At 35.5% G+C, this 22,291-nt stretch overlaps 2 protein-coding genes across 3 annotated transcripts in view; one reads left to right on the top strand and one right to left on the bottom strand.

The window, feature by feature from the left end:
- Ggamma30A (guanine nucleotide-binding protein subunit gamma-e) overlaps window positions 1–22,291 on the top strand; it is a 224,381-nt gene that overhangs the window by 100,546 nt on the left and 101,544 nt on the right. The window lies entirely within an intron of this gene.
- LOC148954663 (eukaryotic translation initiation factor 3 subunit B-like) overlaps window positions 1–22,291 on the bottom strand; it is a 63,334-nt gene that overhangs the window by 36,063 nt on the left and 4,980 nt on the right. Inside the window, exon 2 of the mRNA XM_089086454.1 lies at window positions 17,483–17,678. Within this exon, the coding sequence (XP_088942580.1) occupies window positions 17,483–17,678 (196 nt within the window). The remainder of the gene's footprint in view (window positions 1–17,482; window positions 17,679–22,291) is intronic.

The following is a 22,291-nucleotide window of genomic DNA, read 5'->3' on the forward strand; positions in this document are numbered from 1 at the left end:
AGAGCAACATACAGCAGCCACATTTTAAGAAATTTAAAATAAATTTTCTTGTGAAATATTATCTCAATTAATCAGCAGTTGTATCGAACTAATCCTGCCCAAATCATCCTCAGGGCTATACTGTGGTGTTTCTTTTCCCCATAGTAGAGTGCAGACAGTTTGATATCATTGTATTATCCCTTCTTGTTTTAGTTTAAAGCTTTTTCAAATAGGCAATGATTGGAAGTCCTCCAAAAAAAAGTTCCCCAGATCCCACCCCAAATACCAGTGAACCTGATACCCATTTTGGCTGGTCAAGCTCACTATCTCAAAGTTCAAATGATAGCTCCAATTCTGAGAATAGGACAATGATCAGTGTAGGGGCTAATGTCACTATAAATGATGATAATGGGTTTCAAGAGGTCCTTTCTAGAAGCTAAAAAAAAAAAAACGAAAAAAATCTCCCCAATCAAAAGCATTTTCCCTCTCCCTGCCCAAGATCCTCCCTCCCAAAACTTAGGAATTTACCTTAAAATTACTCCTATTACCCCCTTTGAAATAAAAAAGATTACTGCAATAAGAGTTGCAACTTTTAAATTGCTAAAATCAACGTTCTCTCTTAATATTCACCGTGATGGATATCTGCTAATAGCTGTCCAAGATCAGAAATCAACAGACACAATAATTAACCTAAAATCCCTTCTGAATACCCCAATTAATGCATGTAAATAGAACCCAAAACAATCCCCAACAAAAATGGTTCTTTATAATGTTCCCCCAAAGATATCCATTCAGGAGTTAAAAGAAGGACTCTCAGATAGGACTGGCAACACAATCCCAGTTGAAGATGTTACCCAACTAGGCAAACCTAACTCTAATGGCCTAAAAACAAGTAGATCCTTCTTATTTACACTGAAGGAAAAAATTAATATCCCAGAAAAATTATTCCTATTTGGGCAAATCAAACCACACAAAGAATACAAATCTAAGCCTATCCAGTGTCAGAAGTGTCTCAAACTGGGACACACAACAAACAAATGCAATGAAATTCTCCTAGAGTGTAGTAATTGTAAAGCATACCATCGTAAAGAGTTGACAACTTGCAACAACACTCAGCCTACATGTGTACATGTGTCAACAGCCCACATGAATCTACAAATAAATCACCATGCCCAGCAAATAAGAAAAGAGGCTCTAACACTCCAAATAGCAACAGAGAAGGCCATCCCATACCCCTTTGCAGCAATAGAAGCAAATGCTACCCAACAATACCAAATAAAGCCCGTAATGAAACCAACCAAAATCCCCAAGTCAAACGCCCCCAGCGTATCAAGTACCCCGTATAAAACACCATCTTCTAAGCCCCCTAGCTCGCATCCCTATCAGAAGGAATCACCAAGTCAACAATCCTCCTTGTCCGGTGAGATGAGGTCAGCCTGGCCCCCCCTCCCAAGAAGAAACAAACCAGAAACACTGCCAGGAATTAATCCCTTAACTGACAAACAGGATGCACAACCAAACATGCAATCCCCAAATAAATGCTTATTCATTCTAAACTGTAATGCAGTTCAGGCCATGAACGTACAAAAATAACAGAAAACGAAAATTAATGCAGAACTGGCAAAAATCTACATCCCTGATGATATGCTAATTCAAGCAAAAAATATCTTGCTTTACTATTAACAAAGCTGAACATTGATACACAGTTAAATGAAAAATAAATCAACAACACAACACATAGCAATACTCCAGTGGAACGTAAGATCACTCACAGAAAATAAGCTAAATGAACTAATATCTTTTATGAATAATAATTCCATTAATATTGCTTGCCTCCAGGAAACTCATTTAACACAAAATGAACAAATTAAGTCTCTGGGATATACTATCCTGAGAAAGGATAGATCATCAGAGAGAAAAGGAGGTGGAGTAGCTCTATTAGTTAAAAATAATATAAAATTATGTGGCATCAATTTTCCATATTTTGCAAATGATGTTGATGCAATTGGTATCAGTGTTTGGCTGAATAATATAACAACCTACATATTAAGCTTTTATAACCCTAATGGCCAAACTACATATGCCATGGATTTCTTTAATTATATAAATAATTCTAATATGTTAAAAAATATCATTATTTGTGGAGATTTCAATGCCCACAGCCTTTTGTGGGGGAATAAACCAACAAATAAAGCTAGTAATTGATTGAGTATATGACTTCAAATAATAATGAATTAGCTGTTGCTACCCCTCCGAACCTGAATACTTATTTCAACCCCAAAAGTGCCAGATTCTCCACATTTGACCTACAAATTGTGTCATTAAATATCTTGAATAAAATTTATATAAATACAATTGATAGTCTATGTAATGACCACTTTGCTATAGTTTGCTCCCTAAATGAACCTGCTGAAACTCTATCACATACCTCCAAATATATCAGCACTAAAGCAAATTGGTCTATGTTCCAAAATAAGCAAAATGTTGAAATTACAAGTGTCACTCAAAATTTCGGCATTTCAAACACAACAGTTGACACACACGCTGAAGTCTTGACATCTTTACTAATAAATTAAATAAAAAAAACAAGTTTTTTAAACTGAAAGTAAGGAGCGACATTAAAACTTAAAACGAACAGAAATTATTCCGTACATGAAAGGGGCTGTCCCCTCCTCAACGCCTCGCTCTTTATTCCGTATATGAAAGGGGCTGTCCCCTCCTCAACGCCTCGCTCTTTACGCTAAAGTTTGACTGTCTCACAATTTTTTTTTTAAACAATAAAAAACTTTAGCGTAAAGAGCGAGGCGTTGAGGAGGCGACAGCCCCTTTCATATACGGAATAAAGAGCGAGGCGTTGAGGAGGGGACAGCCCCTTTCATATACGGAATAATTTCTGTTCGTTTTAAGTTTTAATGTCGCTCCTTACTTTCAGTTTAAAAAACTTGTTTTTTTTAATTAATTTCTGATCGTTTTTTAGTTAATGCAGCTTTTATTTGCATAAAAATTTTACTTTTCTTTTGCTAAATGAATGTCTTTACAAATTAACTTACGTAACTAACTTCTATATTCGTATATTTTTCAGAAATTCAGAAAAAAAAACCCTCACATACTACATATCTAAAAAATTACAAGCAGAATCTAATCTAAAAAGGACTATAATAGATGCTAAATATAAATACTGGAATAATTTTGCAAATAATCTCTCCAGAGAAACACATGAGCCATTTATACATAAAGTCATAAGCCACATCTGTGGGAAAAAGACTTCCCCAAACCCACTCCTGTATGAGCTTATACATAATAATACCCATTATGACAATGATAATGAAAAAGCTAATCTATTTGCAACTCTTTTTGTTAATAAGCTAACATCAAATAATCGAAGCAAAATGTCCCCAATTCCTAGAACCCAAGTTACCAACCACGCCCAGGATCAAAGTATATAACCAATCCATTTTCAATCCAGGAATTGAATAATGCAATACATCATATTAGGACCAAAACTAGCGGCAGCTATGACAATATACGCTCTACATGGATAAAGAATCTCATCCCTTCATAAAAACAGAATATGCTAAATGGTTATAATCATGCTTGGGCTTCTGCTATGTTTCCCAATATATGGAAATGTTCGTCCCTCCTACCAATCCTAAAGAAAAATAAACCGAAAGATTACCCTGTGTCCTATAGGCCCTTCAACATTCAGATTTGCCCATTGCACCTACCAAGTAAAAAATAATCCAATTTCATCGAAAGCGAAACCATCTTAATGCAAAACTAACTCTAAATAAAACAACTATTCCAGAAGATAATCATATTAATTACCTTGGTCTCATGCTTGACCAAAAACTGAATTTCCACCTCCACATTTCAGACACAATAAAAAAATGCTATAGAAAAACAAATATACTAAAAAGACTTGTTTCCACACCCTGGGGCTGTAAGGAGAAAACCTTACTCCGGTTTTATAAATCAGATATAAGACCCCATATTGACTATGGGCTCATTGTCTATGGTGCATGTGCAAACACCCAGATGCAAAAAATTGAAACAACACAAAATGATATAATACGTCTCATATTTGGTCTTAGGAAACCCACAAGCACCAAATTTCTGCTTATGGAGAGAGGATTGACAACAATAAGGGAGAGACGTAGCTTTCTCTTCAACACAAAACATCTTACAAAAATTGCATCAAAAAGATCACATACCCTAGATAATTGGTTAAGAAATCTTGCTAAGTATAGTCTCATTGCAGATGAGTTTGACAATATTAAGAAGAAGTTACCTATATCGGCAAAGTTTATTGCACATAGTCTTTTGCAATTGGTCAAGTCCCAGAAAAAATACTGATTTCTCAAAGTGGAATAAAGATTTAACCCCCATTGCTTTTGTCCAGAAAAAATTTGCTGAACTTGAAATAATTACTAGTAAAAACCATATCCAAATATTGGTTCATGGGTCCAAAATGAATGAGAAGGTAGCAAGGGGTGCTTTCCTTCCTCACCTGAAAATTGCAATGGGCGAGAGATTATATAATAATGTATCTACAATGTCTGCTTAGTTAAATGCCATAATCATGGCATTAGAACACTTTAAGGAAAACCAACCTTTGATTCCTAATTCAAATAATATTATAGCATATTCCGACTCTTTATCAGGCCTTGAATTGCTGGCCTCAGCTCCTCAGTTTAAGTTGAACATTGACGCTCATGATTGTATTAGTATTATAAATAATTTTGCTTCAAGTGGCATAAGAACTTATTTTCAGTACATTCCTAGCCACTCTGGCATAAGTGGTAATCATCAGCTTGATGAAATAGCAAAAAATGCTATAAATATGGACCAGCCAAGTGGGAGACCAATCCCAATTAGAGATATTTACTGATGGAGGCTATCAGATATTAATTTTAATCAGTTTAATCCTATCCTCTCCCCCTTTACCAATAAGTATCTTTCTAAAATTTATCATAGAATTCGTTCTGGAACAAATGGACTAAATTTTCTTGCATTTTCGTATAAGTTTTCTAATTCAAGTGGTTAAACTCCCCTGTCCCCTCTTTGCAGGCATTGTAATATGAATAATGAAACAATTGACCATTGCCTATTTGAATGTAATATACTGACGTCTGCAGAACATACCTTGCTTTGTAAACTGTTAAAATGCTTCAAACACCACAAAATCTCACTATCAGCCAACTATACCTGCACACAGAGCATAGAAATTGACATCTATCATCTCATAATTGAGCTCCTAGAGTCGAAAGATCTACTGAAAGATATCTGAAATTATCTAATAAATATGAGGCAATCAAGCCAGTAGCTGTGTAGCTCACAGAGTGAAGCAAAAGGAAAAGGGCTAAATAGTATCACTGAAAAGCCCGCCTGCTGTTAAATGGAAGAAGGGAGGAGGCAGGTACTGCAAAATACCTTACCAGAGGATCATTAGGGCTATGGATTCATCCCTGTAAGTTTCTTTCATCAAACTGAACTACTTTCCAAGACACACAAAAGCCTCTAATTTAGAATTTTACTAGAAAAATAGTTTTAATCACTATAATTGCCAAAATTAGCAGAGCAACAAGTGTTTCATCAAAGTTTCCGATTTTTTTTTTTTTTTTAAATTTGAAAAGGCACTAAGGAACGCCAGACGCAACATGACATAGACGATGTTTTTTTGTAGGCTACTCATACTCATAGCCTACCCATACTCAGGGGCGAATCTCCAGCATTTTATTGGGGGGAGGGGGTGGCAAGAGGGGTGCATATCTGGATAGTCAACGGGTATGGGATGCATAATATTTTCTTCTCCAAATTATTGGGGGGGGGGCAACTGCCCCCCTTGCCATCCCCAAACGACGCCCCTGTCCATGCTCTTTTACTCAGTTTTAAATAGATATCTGATCTTCATTTATTTACTAACACAAATAACACTAAGCGAAATGCTTTTAATATATATAAAGAAGGATTCTTTCAACTCAAATCACAAAACAGCTTACAGAAAATGAGGCAAAAAATAGAAAACTAAATAAATTATATATATATATATAATATGTAAAGCACTTTGAAACTTTGTAGTGTAACTTCCTTCAGTTCTCATTCAGCATCCGCCAGTGAAGGTCATATATATTTTAAAAAGGATTAAAGAGTGACACAATTTTGTAATGGATTAAATCTTACGCAATTACCTGAATGCACTCAAATATTGGAGATTGGATTTTTTGACTGGATCGGTGACGTCACTGATTAGTTATACACCTGAATTTTGAAGATTGCTTATAATTTGAATTGTTTGGATACTTGTGTATTTAAAAAAAATTATTATCTGAGTTAATAATCTTAAATGGAATAAGGTGTGTTTGTTCGATAGAAGTGAATGAGTGAACATTTTAACTCAAATTGTAATAATGGATTATGATTTAGGATCTATTACTGACTAGTTTTTGAATTGCCAAGTTGGTTAGTTTGGAATAATTAACATTTGTAATGTTTTGTCTTATGATTGAGTAAGGCCTATTACGCGAGAGCCGCTTATTTGTCTATCCAGTGGCGGTTACAAGTTTATTCTGAATATAAACCATTCTGAACTGTGATTCTGATTTTTGATCGAGTGTTCAAATTATAATTATTCGTTAAAATTTGGTGCATTATCCCGAAGAGGAATTGTTGCTGACCTATTGGCCTAAATTTCAAGTTGTTTTTGGAGCTGAGTTCGAGATTGGCGTTAGGAGTCGTTCTTGGAGCTGAGTTCGGAGTTGGCGTTTGCCGTGCCCTTGTAACGGCTAAAGCTTAATGCACGTTGGCAGCTCCGAGGATAAATATTTGTTGCCTAGGGAGGTAAGTCGTTTCTTGTTTAATTATTTCTAAGATGGGACGTCGGCGTAAAGTCCAGCGTGCTGGAGCTGATGGAACTGGAGCAGTTTTAGATGTTTCGGCCACTTCTAGCGAGGAGTCCCAGTCACCATTGTTAAAATTGTCCGAAGATTTTGTTACGATGCTGGCAATCGTGAAAGAAAACGGATCTAAGTTAGACTCTATTAATGAACGTATGAGATCTCTGGAACAAAGGGTTATATCGGTGGAAAAAGCGCAGCTTGAGTTTCACGCATTGGTTACGGAAGTTCAAGCCCATGTAGTATCAGTTGAAAGCGAAACTGATAGCCTAAAAAAGCAGATAAGCGTTATCACGAGTGAAGCGATGGCACTGAGAAAAAACAATATTGATCTTGCAAGTCGGTCAAAGATGTGTGAATACCATGTATCTGACAGTAACATTATTGTTTGTAATTTGCCTTGTGACAGTAAGGAAGACGCTAGTGAAGCGTTTAAGCAAGTATGTCTGTCTGGGCTTGAATTAAGTGAGGTTCCCAAGTTTACAGTGCTACAAAACATGAAAGACCGGAAATTTTTCAAAGTTAATGTTTTTTCAAGGGAACAGAAAATTGATTTACTAAAAGTTAGCAAGAATTTGAAAGGGAAATTTGTAAGGAATCTGAAAGAGATTTATAGTAGTGATGATGCCCCTCTTTCTGTCCGGGAGGCATAAAAAAGTTTTTTTGAAAAGAAGGCTAAGCTAAAGGATATAGGTATTTCAACTTGGGTGTCTAAAACCGTTCCACCTTATCTTTATTTTGATCGTCTTAATGGTTCGCGAGCCACATTCTGCCCTAGTGATATAATCCCGGAGCTTAATTCACCATGCAGTGATAGCAATGTGCATCAGCGCAGTCAAGTGAGGGGAAGAGGTTTACGCGGTGGTAAAGGTAGAGAAGGAGTTTAATATAGGTCCCTATTTGATATTATGGTAATCTTGTGAAAGGATGGTCTGTAATCGTGTGAGTATTGTGTAGTGTCAGTTATGAAATCTAAAATAAGCGGCTGTTGCGTTTATTATTATTAACTTATTCATTTTTTTGTGTTATGAAGTATTCATTGTTTTTGTTATTTATGTCCCCTATGTTGGCGATTCTTTTTGTTATTATGTTTGGTCCATGTTTTCTTTTCTTTTGTTTTCTTTCAGGATTTGTTGGTCTGAATTTTCTCGATTCTTGGTCGTTTCACTCATGGTATGGTAAGGTTACTATTTTTTCGCATTCCAAAATTCCTGTTTCCATCCCTTCGGATTGATTATTTTAAATGTCAAGTTTAGGTAAGGAACGGCTGGGGTTTCTTGAGAGTGATTCGATGAAATTGCATGATTTGGGGGAAGGGGTACTTCACAGAGATTTTGATGTGGGTGAGTTTCATGAGGTTAATCCTGATTCCCGTTATAAGTTTCTGTGTGATTTGAGTTCTATTAGTTGTCAAAGTGAGTTTAATATTTTTCATTTAAATTGCCAAGGGATTGGAAGTTCATACCAGTTTTTGAATGAGTTATGTCTGCAATCAACCCCTCATGTTTTAGCTTTAACGGAAACTTGGTTGAAGAACCATAGTTCTTCTCTGTTAGAGATTGGTAATTATAAGCTGTATATTAAAAATAGAGAGATGCATCAACATGGCGGCTTAGCAATTTATGTGCGTAATGATTTTGAGGTTAAGGTGAGAGATGATATAAGAGTTAATCGAGAAATGTTGTTTGAAAGTATGGTGTTAGAATTGCCGTGTCTTAATTTTAAGTGTTTTATGATTGCCGTTTATAGACCCCCTTCGTATCGTATAATATAGATGAGTTTAGCTCACTTTTAGAAGAGCAATTGGATAAGTTACCAATTTCTACTAGACCTTGTTTTATTTGTGGTGATTTAAACTTGGATTTAAGAACTGTGAATAGTAACCTTAGAGCTAGGGAGTTTCTAAACACTATGCTAGGTTATGGACTACAGCCTTTTATTAATATATGTACAAGAGTGAGCCATGATTCTGCTACGTTGTTTGATAACGTTTACTTAAGTACTGAATATAGTAGTGCGAGTGTTATTGTAAACGACGTTTCGGATCATTTCGGTCTGTTGGTGTCTATTCCTTCTCTTTTGAACCGGCCAAGATCAGATCGTTCTGAAGTACCGAAAACTTGTTTTCCTGTAATTAATGTACCGAAGTTAAAAAATCAGCTTGGAGGAAAAAATTGTGATTTTTTTATATAGTAATGATATGGATGTGAATGATAAATTTACACTTTGGTATTCGATGATTAAGGATACGGTAGTTGCTTGTAGTCAAGTTAGGAAGAAACGTAACTATTTTGATTCGCCGAAGAAGCCTTGGGTTACGAAGAGTATTCTAGTTTCTCTAGCTAGGCGATAGCAATTGTATAAAAAGTCCGCATTAGGTAATAGTATTAGCGATGTAAATATTTATAAAGCGTATAGTAATAAGTTGAATAGTATACTTCGTAAAGCTAAGTTAGATTACCTGAGTGATAGTTTTAAAAATGGGGAGGGTAACCCGAGAAAGACTTGGAATGTTATAAATTCTGTTATTAAACCGAATAAGCCTGAAATTGTTAGTAGCCTTGTTGATGGTGAAAATATTTGCCAAACTACTGAACGTATGTGTGAGCACTTTTCCAGTGTAGGGTGCTGGTTAGCGTCGTCTGTTCAGCAGCTTGCAAGTGATGGTGATTTTACTTGGTTTTTGCCTGAAAGTAGTGACGTTTCTATGTACTTGCGACTAGTTACTGAAAAAGAATTGTCTGATGTGGTAAAAGGTATGCAAAATTGTGCATCCGGGTCAGACTTTATTACAACAAAGGTTTTTAAGTCAATTTTTCCTGTGATATTGCAACAAATTTTGTACCTGGTTAATGCTAGTTTTAAATGTGGTATATATCCGGAGTGTCTTAAAAGTGCCAGAGTAATACCTTTATTTAAAGGGGGTGATAGGAAAAATGTGAATCATTATCGGCCGATATCCCTCCTTTCTGTTATTTCTAGGCTAGTAGACAAACTTTTTAATTCTAAAGTATCTGAGTTTTTGGAGAATATTTCCTTTTTCCATTCTAATCAGTTCGGTTTTCGTAAGGGGATGTCTACCGAACAGGCAGTTTTATTTTTGACGACGTTTGTGCATGATGCTTTGGACCAAGGGTTTAAGGCGGCGTCTATTTTTCTAGATATTGTTAAAGCGTTCGATACAGTTGACCATGAAATTTTAATTATGAAGCTAGAAAATTGTGGAATTAGAGGAAATGCGTTGAAGTTATTTGAAACTTTTTTGAGAGGTAGGACCCAGTGCGTTGAAATTTCTAATGTGAGGTCTGGTGAAAGAATGGTTGATTATGGTGTTCCACAGGGTTCTGTATTAGGTCGGCTTTTATTCTTGGTTTATATCAATGACTTATGATTTTCTGTTTTGGATTTATTAGATAGTGCACATTCTAATTGTAGGGTGATTATTCCTAGTTTTGCAGATGATACCCATTTTATTGCCGCAGCAAAGACTGAATCTGATTTAATAGAGATAATGAGAAGAGGTATGTTAAGTATAGATAAGTGGATGAGAGTGAATGAGCTTTTATTAAATCATAGTAAATCAGGTTTTATTATATATGGTAGATCATCAAATTTTTACCCTTGGGTTCTGGTTTTGCAAATGGAGAACTATGTAATTAAGCGTACAAATACTATACAATACCTTGGTGTTATTGTGAATGAATGCCTTAGTTTTAAAAATCATGTTTCTTTTATTAGTAGTAAGATTGCAAGAAATGTTGGAATGATGAGAAAGTTAAAAAATATTTTCCATGTTTCTGTTTTGAGATTGATTTATTTTTCGTTAGTTCACCCGTATTTAGTATATTACATGAGTATATGGTCTAGCACATTTTCAGTGCATTTGCAGCAGTTACGTGTGATACAAAATATGGCACTGCGAGTGTTGTCCGGAGATAATCGGAGAACCTCGGTTAGATCCCAATATGTACAGTTAAATATTATCCCTGTGTCAGGTCTTGGAAAATTTTACCATGGGTTATTTATGTTTAAGTATTTTTCTAATTTAGTTCCCAAGTGTTTTTCAAATTTATTTATTTCTGGTGATGATGTAAACAATTATTCTACTCGTCATGCTAGAGATATACGGACACATCAAGTTACTAGTACTAGATTGCTATTTTCAATACGTCATGTGGGGCCAGTTGTCTGGAATAATTTGCCTGTTTCTTTGAAAAGTTCACCAAATCTATGTGAGTTCCGCCGGGACCTTAAAACCCTTTGTCTCCATAGGTTTGAATTTGAATTTGTATGAATGTTTAATGGGTGGTATAGTTGAGTCATTCTCTGGTTTGCCTGGAACCCGTTTTTTCCCGTTTTTCCTATATATTTTTTTTTTTTTTTGTTCTGTTTATTTATTATTTACGGGATGGTGGCGGGAAGTTTTGGAGTATGTGAAGTATTGATTTTTGATTATTGCGACCAGGAGCCGAGTGAGTGTAGGATTTTCATTTTTTTCTTCTTTTTTTCTTTCTTTCTTCTTTTTCTCTTTTTTTCTCTTCTTTCTCTTTATTATGTTATTATAAGTGTTAATTTTAAGAGGGTAATTACTTCCGAACAAGCGTTAGCTTATGGAAGGTCATTTGTTTTTTTGCGTTGTGTTGTTTTTGGAATAAACCCTTATCTTATCTTATCTTAAGAAAAATAGAATCTATATACAATAATCAATGTTTCAAGAATTTTGAGGGGAAATGGGGAGGGATTCTATCCCCCTCTAGTACGAGACCCCCTGGGAAGTTTTAAAACATAGATTAAAAATACTGACCTCCCAGACTTGTTTAATGGCTGCAAAAAAAGACATAATCAGATTCATTTTCACTGTCTTTGGTACCTTAAATTATTTGCATATCTTGATTCAGTCAGGTCTGCAACTGCATTACTTCTAAATGTTAGAAGGTGAAAACTCCAGGGCTGCCCATTCAACTTTTTTTAAAGTCTCATCCAAACATTAAACCTCACTAGGTCACCCAGAACTGATCAATTAAGTTTTCAACTATTACATAGTATACTCCCATCGACAGACCATTGTATATTTAGTTTTTAACCCCCCCCCCCGCTCCACCCCTGATCAACTTGAACCTTTAATCCACATGAAGCAATTACAAGCCGAGTTTTTGATCTAACTTAAAATATTTATTTCTCTTTGACGAATTATGTGTTTACAGAAAGCCCATTTGTTGAAAGCGAAGAAATATTTCATTGTAGTTGAAATATTGTAGTAAACAATCAATGTGCGGACTAAACGCCTTCCACCTTCTAAAACTAAATAAATAGAGTAAACAATAGGTTCAAGTAAGTTAAGGGGATAAAGGCGAGTTTTCTTGGTGCAATAGCTAAAAGAAGAAACAATAGATCTTTGGCCTAATATTTTTACCTTATTTGGCATGAAGGCTCTTTATGTTAGCCTAAGAAGGAGGGGGGGGGGACTTAAACCTCAGTTAAACTTGAAAACGAACTGCCAACGAGGATTTTTTTACAGGAGAAATTCTCCATGGGAAAATTTTACAGAATTTATGGAATGATTTGAAAAACGATTAGAAATAAAATCCTTTTTCAAAATGAAAGTATTCTAAGCAGAATACTATCTCCAGGAAATTTTTCGGGGGGAATTTTCTGCGAGGATAGAATTTGCCACGGGAAATTTTATAGGGGGAGGGTATATTAAGTGGGAGGACCCTTACACAGAGGAGTTTCCTGTAAGAGGAGGAAATTTTCGATGGAGCCAGAACCAAATTTTCCAGCAGTATTTGAAAACGATTAGGAATTAAATAAAAAACAAGTCTAATTCCCTTTTTATTTGCAACTAGCTGTGAAAACCCAAAATTATTAAAAAAATCAAAATAACAAAATTGTGCAATCTTAGTGCTACTAAAATTGTATTATTTTATGTAATTAACTCTATCGTTCAACAGGTGATTGCATGAAATAGCCCTCTTCTGTAACTTCAATCATTTTATATTAGAATCTGCTGGTATTTCGGTTACTGTTAAATCTACACCTTATTACACAAAGGGACAAGTTTTAACTGAGGAAGGGCTGGGTTGATTTTTCTGGAGGGATGGAGAGCATTCCATTTTTTGACTGAGGTCCGAGATTTCTTGTATGTAGTGATGAGTCTCGGTAAATTTATCTATCAATCAGTTTCTCGTTCCTGGGTAGTAAAACAAAAAGTCAAAAAAGATATAAATTAGCTGCCAAATTAAATTGAGAGAGCTTATGATTACAAATTCAAGAGAGTATCACCACTGGGGTGATTTCTTTTCTATATACAATCTACACCTTATTACATAAAGGGACAAGTTTGAACTGAGGAAGGGTTGGGTTGATTTTGATGGAGGGATGGAGAGCAGACTTATTTTTGACTGAGGACTGAGTTTTCTTTAATGCAGTAATGAGTCTCTTTCGTTTTATCTATCCCTCAGTTTCTCGTCCCTTGGTCTTAAAACAAAAATAAAACATAGATATACATGAGCTGCCACCTTCCGTAGATAGAGCTTATTAGTACAAAGACCCGATATTATCACCTCCTGGGTGTTGTCTTTTCTATCTACAATCTACACCTTAGTCATACTTTGACACGTTTGAACTAAGGACGGGTTGAGTTGATTTGGTTGGAGGGATGGAGAGCAGAGCTAATTTTGACTGAGGAATGAGTTTGCTTTAATGCACTGATGAGTCTCTTTCGTTTTATCTATGCCTCAGTTTCTCGTCCCTTGGTCTTAAAACGAAAATAAAACATTGATATAAATTAGCAGCCACCTTCCGGTGAGAGAGCTTATGATTCCAAATTCAAGTGAGTATCACCACCGGGGTGATTTCTTTTCTATCTACAATCTACACCTTATTACACAAAGGGACAAGTTTGAACTGAGGAAGGGTTGGGTTGATTTTTATGGAAGGATGGAGATCAGACTTATGTTTGACTGATGAACGAGTTTTCTTTATTGCATCAATGAGTCTCTTTCTTTTTATCTATCACTAAGTTTCTCGTCCCTTGGTCTTAAAACGAAAATAATACATTGATATAAATTAGCAGCCACCGTCCAGTGAGAGAGCTTATGATTACAAATTCCAGTTAGTATCACCACCGGGGTGATTTCTTTTCTATCTACAGTCTACACCTTATTACACAAAGGAACAAGTTTGAACTGAGGAAGGGTTGAGTTGATTTTGATGGAGGGATGGAGAGCAGAGCTTTTTTTGACTGAAAAATGAGTTTGCTTTTATGCAGTGATGAGTCTCGTTCGTTTTATCTATCCCTCAGTTTCTCGTCCCTTGGTCTTAAAACGAAAATAAAACATTGATATAAATTAGCAGCCACCTTCCAGTGAGAGAGCTTATGATTCCAAATTCCAGTGAGTATCACCACTGGGGTGATTTCTTTTCTATCTACAATCTACACCTTATTACATAAAGGGACAAGTTTGAACTGAGGAAGGGTTGAGTTGATTTTGATGGAGGGATGGAGAGCAGACTTATTTTTGACTGAAGAATGAGTTTGCTTTAATGCAGTGATGAGTCTCGTTCGTTTTATCTATGCCTCAGGTTCTCGTCCCTTGGTCTTAAAACGAAAATAAAACATTGATATAAATTAGCAGCCACCTTCCAGTGAGAGAGCTTATGATTCCAAATTCCAGTGAGTATCACCACCGGGGTGATTTCTTTTCTATCTACAATCTACACCTTATTACATAAAGGGACAAGTTTGAACTGAGGAAGGGTTGGGTTGATTTTGATGGAAGGATGGAGAGCAGACTTATTTTTGACTGAGGAATGAGTTTTCTTTACGGCAGCAATGAGTCTCTTTCTTTTTATCTACGCCTCAGTTTCTCGTCCCTTGGTCTAAAAACGAAAATAAAACATTGATATAAATTAGCAGCCACCTTCCAGTGAGAGAGCTTATGATTCCAAATTCCAGTGAGTATCACCACTGGGGTGATTTCTTTTCTATCTACAATCTACACCTTATTACACAAAGGAACAAGTTTGAACTGAGGAAGGGTTGAGTTGATTTTGATGGAGGGTTGGAGAGCAGAGTTATTTTTGACTGAAAAATGAGTTTGCTTTTATGCAGTGATGAGTCTCGTTCGTTATATCTACGCCTCAGTTTCTCGTCCCTTGGTCTTAAAACTAAAATAAAACATTGATATAAATTAGCAGCCACCTTCCAGTGAGAGAGCTTATGATTCCAAATTCCAGTGAGTATCACCACTGGGGTGATTTCTTTTCTATCTACAATCTACACCTTATTACATAAAGGGACAAGTTTGAACTAAGGAAGGGCTGAGTTGATTTTGCTGGAGGGATGGAGAGCAGACTTATTTTTGACTGAGGAATGAGTTTGCTTTAATGCAGCGATGAGTCTCTTTCGTTTTATCTATGCCTCAGTTTCTCGTCCCTTGGTCTTAAAACGAAAATAAAACATTGATATAAAGTAGCTGCCACCTTCCAGTGAGAGAGATTATGATTACAAATTCCAGTGAGTATCACCACGGGGGTGATTTCTTTTCTATCTACAATCTACACCTTATTACATAAAGGGACAAGTTTGAACTGAGGAAGGGTTGGGTTGATTTTGATGGAGGGATGGAGAGCAGACTTTTTTTTGACTGAGGAATGAGTTTGCTTTAATGCAGCAATGAGTCTCTTTCGTTTTATCTATCCCTCAGTTTCTCGTCCCTTGGTCTTAAAACAAAAAGTAAAACATTGATATAAATTAGCTGCCACCTTCCAGTGAGAGAGCTTATGAGTCCAAATTCCAGTGAGTATCACCACCGGGGTGATTTCTTTTCTATCTACAATCTACACCTTATTACATAAAGGGACAAGTTTGAACTGAGGAAGGGGTGAGTTGATTTTGATGGAGGGATGGAGATCAGACTTATTTTTGACTGAGGAACGAGTTTGCTTTAATGCAGCAATGAGTCTCTTTCGTTTTATCTATCACTAAGTTTCTCGTCCCTTGGTCTTAAAACGAAAATAAAACATTGATATAAATTAGCTGCCACCTTCCAGTGAGAGAGCTTATGATTCCAAATTCCAGTGAGTATCACCACTGGGGTGATTTCTTTTCTATCTACAATCTACACCTTATTACATAAAGGGACAAGTTTGAACTAAGGAAGGGCTGAGTTGATTTTGATGGAGGGATGGAGAGCAGACCTTTTTTTGACTGAAGTATGAGATTTCTTTAATGTAGCGATGAGTATCGGGAAATTTATCTATCACTCAGTTTCTCGTTCATTGGTAATAAAACAAAAATACACCAGATATATACATTAGAAGCCCCATTACATTGAGAGAGCTTATTATTACAGAGTCAAGAGAGTATCACCACTGGGGTGATTTCTTTTCTATATACAATCTACACCTTATTCACAATGTGACACGTTTGAACTAAGGACGGGCTGGGTTGATTTTGCTGGAGGGATGGAGAGCAGAGTTATTTTTGACTGAAGAACGAGTTTGCTTTAATGCAGCGATGAGTCTCTTTCGTTTTATCTATCCCTCAGTTTCTCGTCCCTTGGTCTTAAAACAAAAAGTAAACATTGATATAAATTAGCAGCCACCTTCCAGTGAGAGAGCTTATGATTCCACCTTCCAGTGAGTATCACCACTGGGGTGATTTCTTTTTTTATCTGGTTATTTAATTGTTGCTGTTTTCTTTTTACTTTGAAGAGATATTTGGAACAAAACAAGAGAGAAAAAAGCAAGTGTGAAGCAAAGAGAGTTTGACAAAACAAAACTTGGCATTAATTTATACTCTTTTTTTGTTTTTGTTTTTTAAATCAGATTATTTAGTCTTTTAATTTAAAAAGCAGCAAATTTGAATAATAGAGCAAAATAACAAAATAGATTAAAAAAATCTTTTGGCTGTATAGGGAGGGGGTGGAGTTAGCAGCTTAAAGCTTCTATGAATATTCTAGTTCATTTCTTTCATAGTTTAGTTGTATCCTTCAAGCAAATTTGTGGCAAAGATTTAACAAAATAAAATCTGGTTGTTCAGTCATTTTTCATTTGAAGAGAGGCAACTTTGAGGAAAATATGAAAAAAACAAAAGAATAAAACCCCAATAAAATATACAAAACAAATGGTAAAAAATATATTGGCTGGGAAAATGGGGAGGAGGGAGACACTGGTTCAAAGCTTATGTGACGATTCAAAACTAGGGTACTCTATGCTTCATATTTTTAGTTGTTACCTTCTTATCAAGCTTATGAACTTATTGCAAGAAAAGAAAAATAAACTAAAGATTCACGTATTGTCAACCCAAACTAGAAAGAAGAGGGGCAAATGATCTGAAATTCAGAATGCACACCCTGATTGTCTACAGTTGATCAACCAACTTTTTCAATGATACCAAAACAGAGAAAAAAGGAAACAAGTAGAGATAGAGAAAAAAAAGGAGGAATAAAGAACAACAGAAACTAGAGAAAACAATTGATATAGGGGATGAAGCAATGGATAGCAACAGAGAAAAATAAGGGAAAGGCATACACAAAAGAGACACAAAGAAGGAAATAAAACAATATAATTTATAAATAAGCAAACCATTTAAGAACTGAACTTACCCTTTAGTACACCCTTCTTCATTCTTAGGATAATACTCACTGATTATGTCACCAAAACGTCCAAAAATTTTCTTAATTACATTTTGGAGCTTATCAAAACGTTCAGGGCCCACTTTTGGGACACCATCCACAACAAGAACACTTTCAAGTTGATCATTCTCTTGAGGTCTTTCTGTTAATAGTTCAGGGATGAGCTCTGCAAAGATTCAGAAGTTGACACAAAAAAAGAAGGGATAACCATCCTTTACTTGTATAGGCATATTTCAACTCTACTGATAGTTAGACTTGACTTAAAAACTGTTCAATTTTCAAGAAAAAAAAAATCTGTGATTGACCAGTGTCAAGATTTGAAGCAACAATTTTTTTTAGACTAGAAAAACTGGAACCTTAGAACAGCAGTTATTCTATTTATATTGAATAACTATAGAAATATAGCTATTAGTATAGTATAACAATATAGTTATCACATTTATAAAAATATATATAGAACAAGTATAGAAATTTTTAATTTTTGTTGATAGTAGTTGGTATTTTCGACTTGGGGCTCTAATTCATGTTGAATTTCATAGTATAATTCCCATCAATATCCCACCACATTCTGGGGTTGTTTGTCTTTTTTGTTTGTTAACACCACAGTGGTTATGGCTGAAAAAGAGGGGAAATGACTATGGCATTCAAGATGCTCAATTTTGAAAATCTTATCCCAAAGCATGCCCAAAAGGATGAGATCAAACCCTGTTTTAGGTTAAAACCAAAACCTGGTGAGTCTATGGAGCTTTTTAGACTAGGATACAGTCTCTTCTGTCAGTATTGAGGCATTCAAATCATCAGTTGACAAGTAACAGTGTAACAAGCCCTTGCAAATAGTTTGGGACTAACCTGATAAGTCAGCACACTATCTTCACTGACTGGTAACTACAGAATCATCCTATTGTTGGCAAGTGTGATTTAAGGTAATACCATGGGCATAGGGAGGGGGGAGGTGGGCAGCTACCCCCCCCCCCCTAGACCTTCAAATTTACATTAGATATGGCTGAAAAAGCAGATGGTTTGGAAAAAGCAGTTGATAAAACTCCATCACACTATCAACTGCCCCCCCCCCCCCAAGACAATATGCTGCCTATGCCCATGGGTAATACATAGATACATAACATAATACATTCATACAATATATAAATATTTGCAGATATAATAGATGTATAGTTTTTTTTATTCTAGACAAAGGGCATAAAATAACAAAAATGCATTTTTAGGCCTAAAAATCCTAAACATTTCTAAGGATTATAAAGGGATAGAATTACTTCCCCTGTTCACAGGTATGGGGCAACACAATCAAAATCATAGAGGGAAAGAATTCAATATTAACAAAAAAATTTACAATTAATAATAAATAAATATTATTGCTATCCCAATTTTTTTTTTTTTTTTTAACAACCTTTCCCTAAATGTTCTGTCAAGCTATTGTCCAATAAAATTTATGTAAGGTAACCCTCGTCTTATGTGTGTGTGTGTGTTTGTGGGGGGGGGGGGGGGTGCCAAATACATACCCGGGCAGATTCTAAGTACCCAAAAAATTTGCAAACAGAAATTAAAAGAAACATTTTAACATTGGGTGGGGGGAAGGCGACATACAACATTTCCATGTACATGCTTAAGTTTTATCTTCCCAGTGCAATTTTTAGTATGTTATTTTTCTGCTTTTCAACAGTTTTGATACCATTCCATAGGTGAGATTCAGCTCTATGCATCTGGAAAATGGAACTGTTTGAATGCTGAACCCATGGTTTGCATAGTACAGGTACCAATCTCCTGATTATCTGCCTTCTTTTAAACTGCTCAACTAAATTTTCGAAATGGGGTGTGCATGGTTTTAAAGATTGAAAATACTTTGAAAAATATTAAAAAAAGATAAACTTTTCTATTTTCAAAGCAAGTCAAGACAATCCCCCAAGAAAAAGTCTAAGCAATTTCATCATTCTGGCTTTGTGAATAGATAGATCTGAGACTCTTTGATTCAGTGATATATATTGTCCTTTTGGCTCAAGTTACCAGCATGCCAAAAAACTGCTTCTTTAGAGGGAACATATACCTTAAGCTGCTGTTTTGGCATATTATTTTCCAATTGTAATATGAATGGATGATTTATTAGCACTAAACCCCCCTGACAGATTTTGTGACAAACTCAAGCTATATTTTCAGATCTTTCTTAATATTATCACACCTTACAATGATTATCATTGTTATTTATTATTATTGTAATATGGTATATTATCAAATCTTTCTTATTATCTAAGGGTGATCAGTGAGTAAATCCTTGAAGGCATTCAGTTAATCAATGTTTTCTTTTTAAAAAAGAGGTTGAGAATTAATACAGCACTGGAGTGGGACAACAAATGCTTATGAAAAGATAATGATGTCTCTTTCATTTTACAATAACACCTCCACAGATTAAAAATTAGGTTTGAAACAAGGTTTGAGACCTCCTTTTGGAGGATCATATCACATGTAAAAATTCCTCCTTTTGGATGTTTCAAGTCAAGATTCCTGCATCAAGTGCAGTAATGGCAGCCATGTGGGTGTTAATGGAGAGATATCATACAACTGCACTCCCTGAGGTTCACATACATTACTCTAATCATAATAGGAAGACTAGACCCAGTGAGTTAATCAAGGACTTCTACATAACTGATTAATCAGAAACTAAACCTGAAAAAGTAATAAAAACCTACAAATATTTTCGTTTTGAGCTGATCAATCCTTATGACAGTCCTTTTTTGAATTTGGTGCAGGTCTTGAAAAGTTATAATCCCTAAAGAGACCATAGAATAGCAGTTCTTGCCCAAAATACTGCCTAAACAAAGGCATCTCAGACAAAAACCCTAAAAAAATATGGACAGATGTCTATTGTGCATTTCTGACCTACAAGAAGACTCTAAAGCATTACTCTGTGATGGATGTTATAAATAGATGTGTGTGATTGCCTAAAAATATCCAATTTGGAGTATGAACAGCTTGTGAAACTGCTTATGATTAGTGGTTTCAAATGGCATAAATCAAAATGAGACCAGTCCTAGATCCATTACCACCCCCCAGCCCACAACTACTATTCAAGATGCAACATCAGTGATTACACAGGTAATAGGAAATCTTCAGACTACTATTTCTAATACCATTGCAAAAACCAAGATTGTGCTTAGAGCTGAGCTAGGCCCTATAAAAGAAAAAATGAACAGTGTGGAAGTAGCCTTATCCTTGAAATTTAGCATGGATGAAATAAAGCAAATTAGCATAAGTTCAAGCACTCAATGCTAACTTCAGCATTGATTTACAGATTAAACATATTTTAACCATTATTAAAACTCATTTTTAGTGATAAAAAAGGTTACCTTTTAGGGGTCAAAATGGTATGGGTAATTTTGCAATTTTCAAGATACTTTAGCTAGGATGAAAGTGAATATATCACTTGAAGAATTTAATAATTGCTTCTGGGGGAAATTCCATATTGAGCCCAAAAAGGTAAAACAGTTCATAGTAACCAAGGATTTAAAAACATGTTTCTAAAAACAACTCACTACTGAGAAAAAATTACCCCTTGCAGCTGGTTCAGGGATGTTAATTATTATTTGCCTTAGTCTTAATAGTAATATGTTATTTTAAAAACAAATTTGTAAATGTTGTGAAAACAAATATTCAATTCTCTTTGTAACCAGGCAACTAATCAAATCAAGGAGTTGAAGAGGTTTGAGGAGATATTTGCTGAGGATGTTATCCAAAATCTTTCTGGTGTTATGCCTCTCAAAACTGTTGCAGCAGATGTACAGTACATGATATACTGTATAATAGTCAAATTGTTGCTGATCCTGCACTAAAATTTGTAATTTTCCAACAACAATTCTTTTCCTTTTTTTTGTCTGATTACAATACTGTTTTTTCCCCTCCTCCTGTATATGATGTTTCATTTGAGATGGAAACAAGTTTAATTACTTATACAATAGTTATAAAGGAACAACTGCAACTGGTCACTATCAACAGTGAAAACAACTTAAAACAAACTCTGGAGCTTCACAATGAAAAATTGCTACAAGAAGCAATTTTAAGGTAGGAATTTCCAAAGAGCCAAAACACCTCAGTGGGCATTCAGACATTGGATTCTGTCTCAGACTCTATCCAAGTTTCCTGCTCAGAATGGTTGAAAGTTGAATATAGGAACTATGGAGCAATATTTTCAGAACTGAAAACACTTATTTAGGTGACAAATGATTGTGAATCCCTATTTTCTGAAAGTTTCGAGGGGTAGCAACAGCTAATTCAATATTATTTGAAGTCATATGCTCAATCAATTTACCAGGTTTATTTGCTGGTTTAGTCCCCCACAAAAGGCTGTGGGCATTGAAGTCTGCAAATAATGATATTTTTTAGCTGCTCCTGTACAGTCTTTCTAGGGCTCTATAAGGCTATAGTTAGACCCGTTTTGGATTTTGGTACGTGTCTCACCTCCCCTTCTTATAAGAATGATACCAGTCTAATCAAAGGAGTTCAGAGACGTGCCACAAAGTGCATAGCTGGCCTATGAGATCTCCCATACAACAAGAGACTGGAACACATGCAGCTGCCAACACTCGTCTTCAGACGCCGCCGTGGTGATATGATGTTGACCTACAAGTACAACGCACAACCAAATAACCCCCAATTTACCAAACATTCAAGTCAGCACCATACAAGAGGACACTCACATAAGCTGTCAAAACGTTTGGTCAAAACACAAACGCGGCAACACTTCTTCTCTGAGCATGTTGTCAACAATTGGAA

Source organism: Artemia sp. Qi Xiang Cuo, chromosome 3, assembly GCF_049724085.1.
Source record: "Artemia sp. Qi Xiang Cuo chromosome 3, ASM4972408v1, whole genome shotgun sequence".
NCBI lineage: Eukaryota > Metazoa > Arthropoda > Branchiopoda > Anostraca > Artemiidae > Artemia > Artemia sp. Qi Xiang Cuo.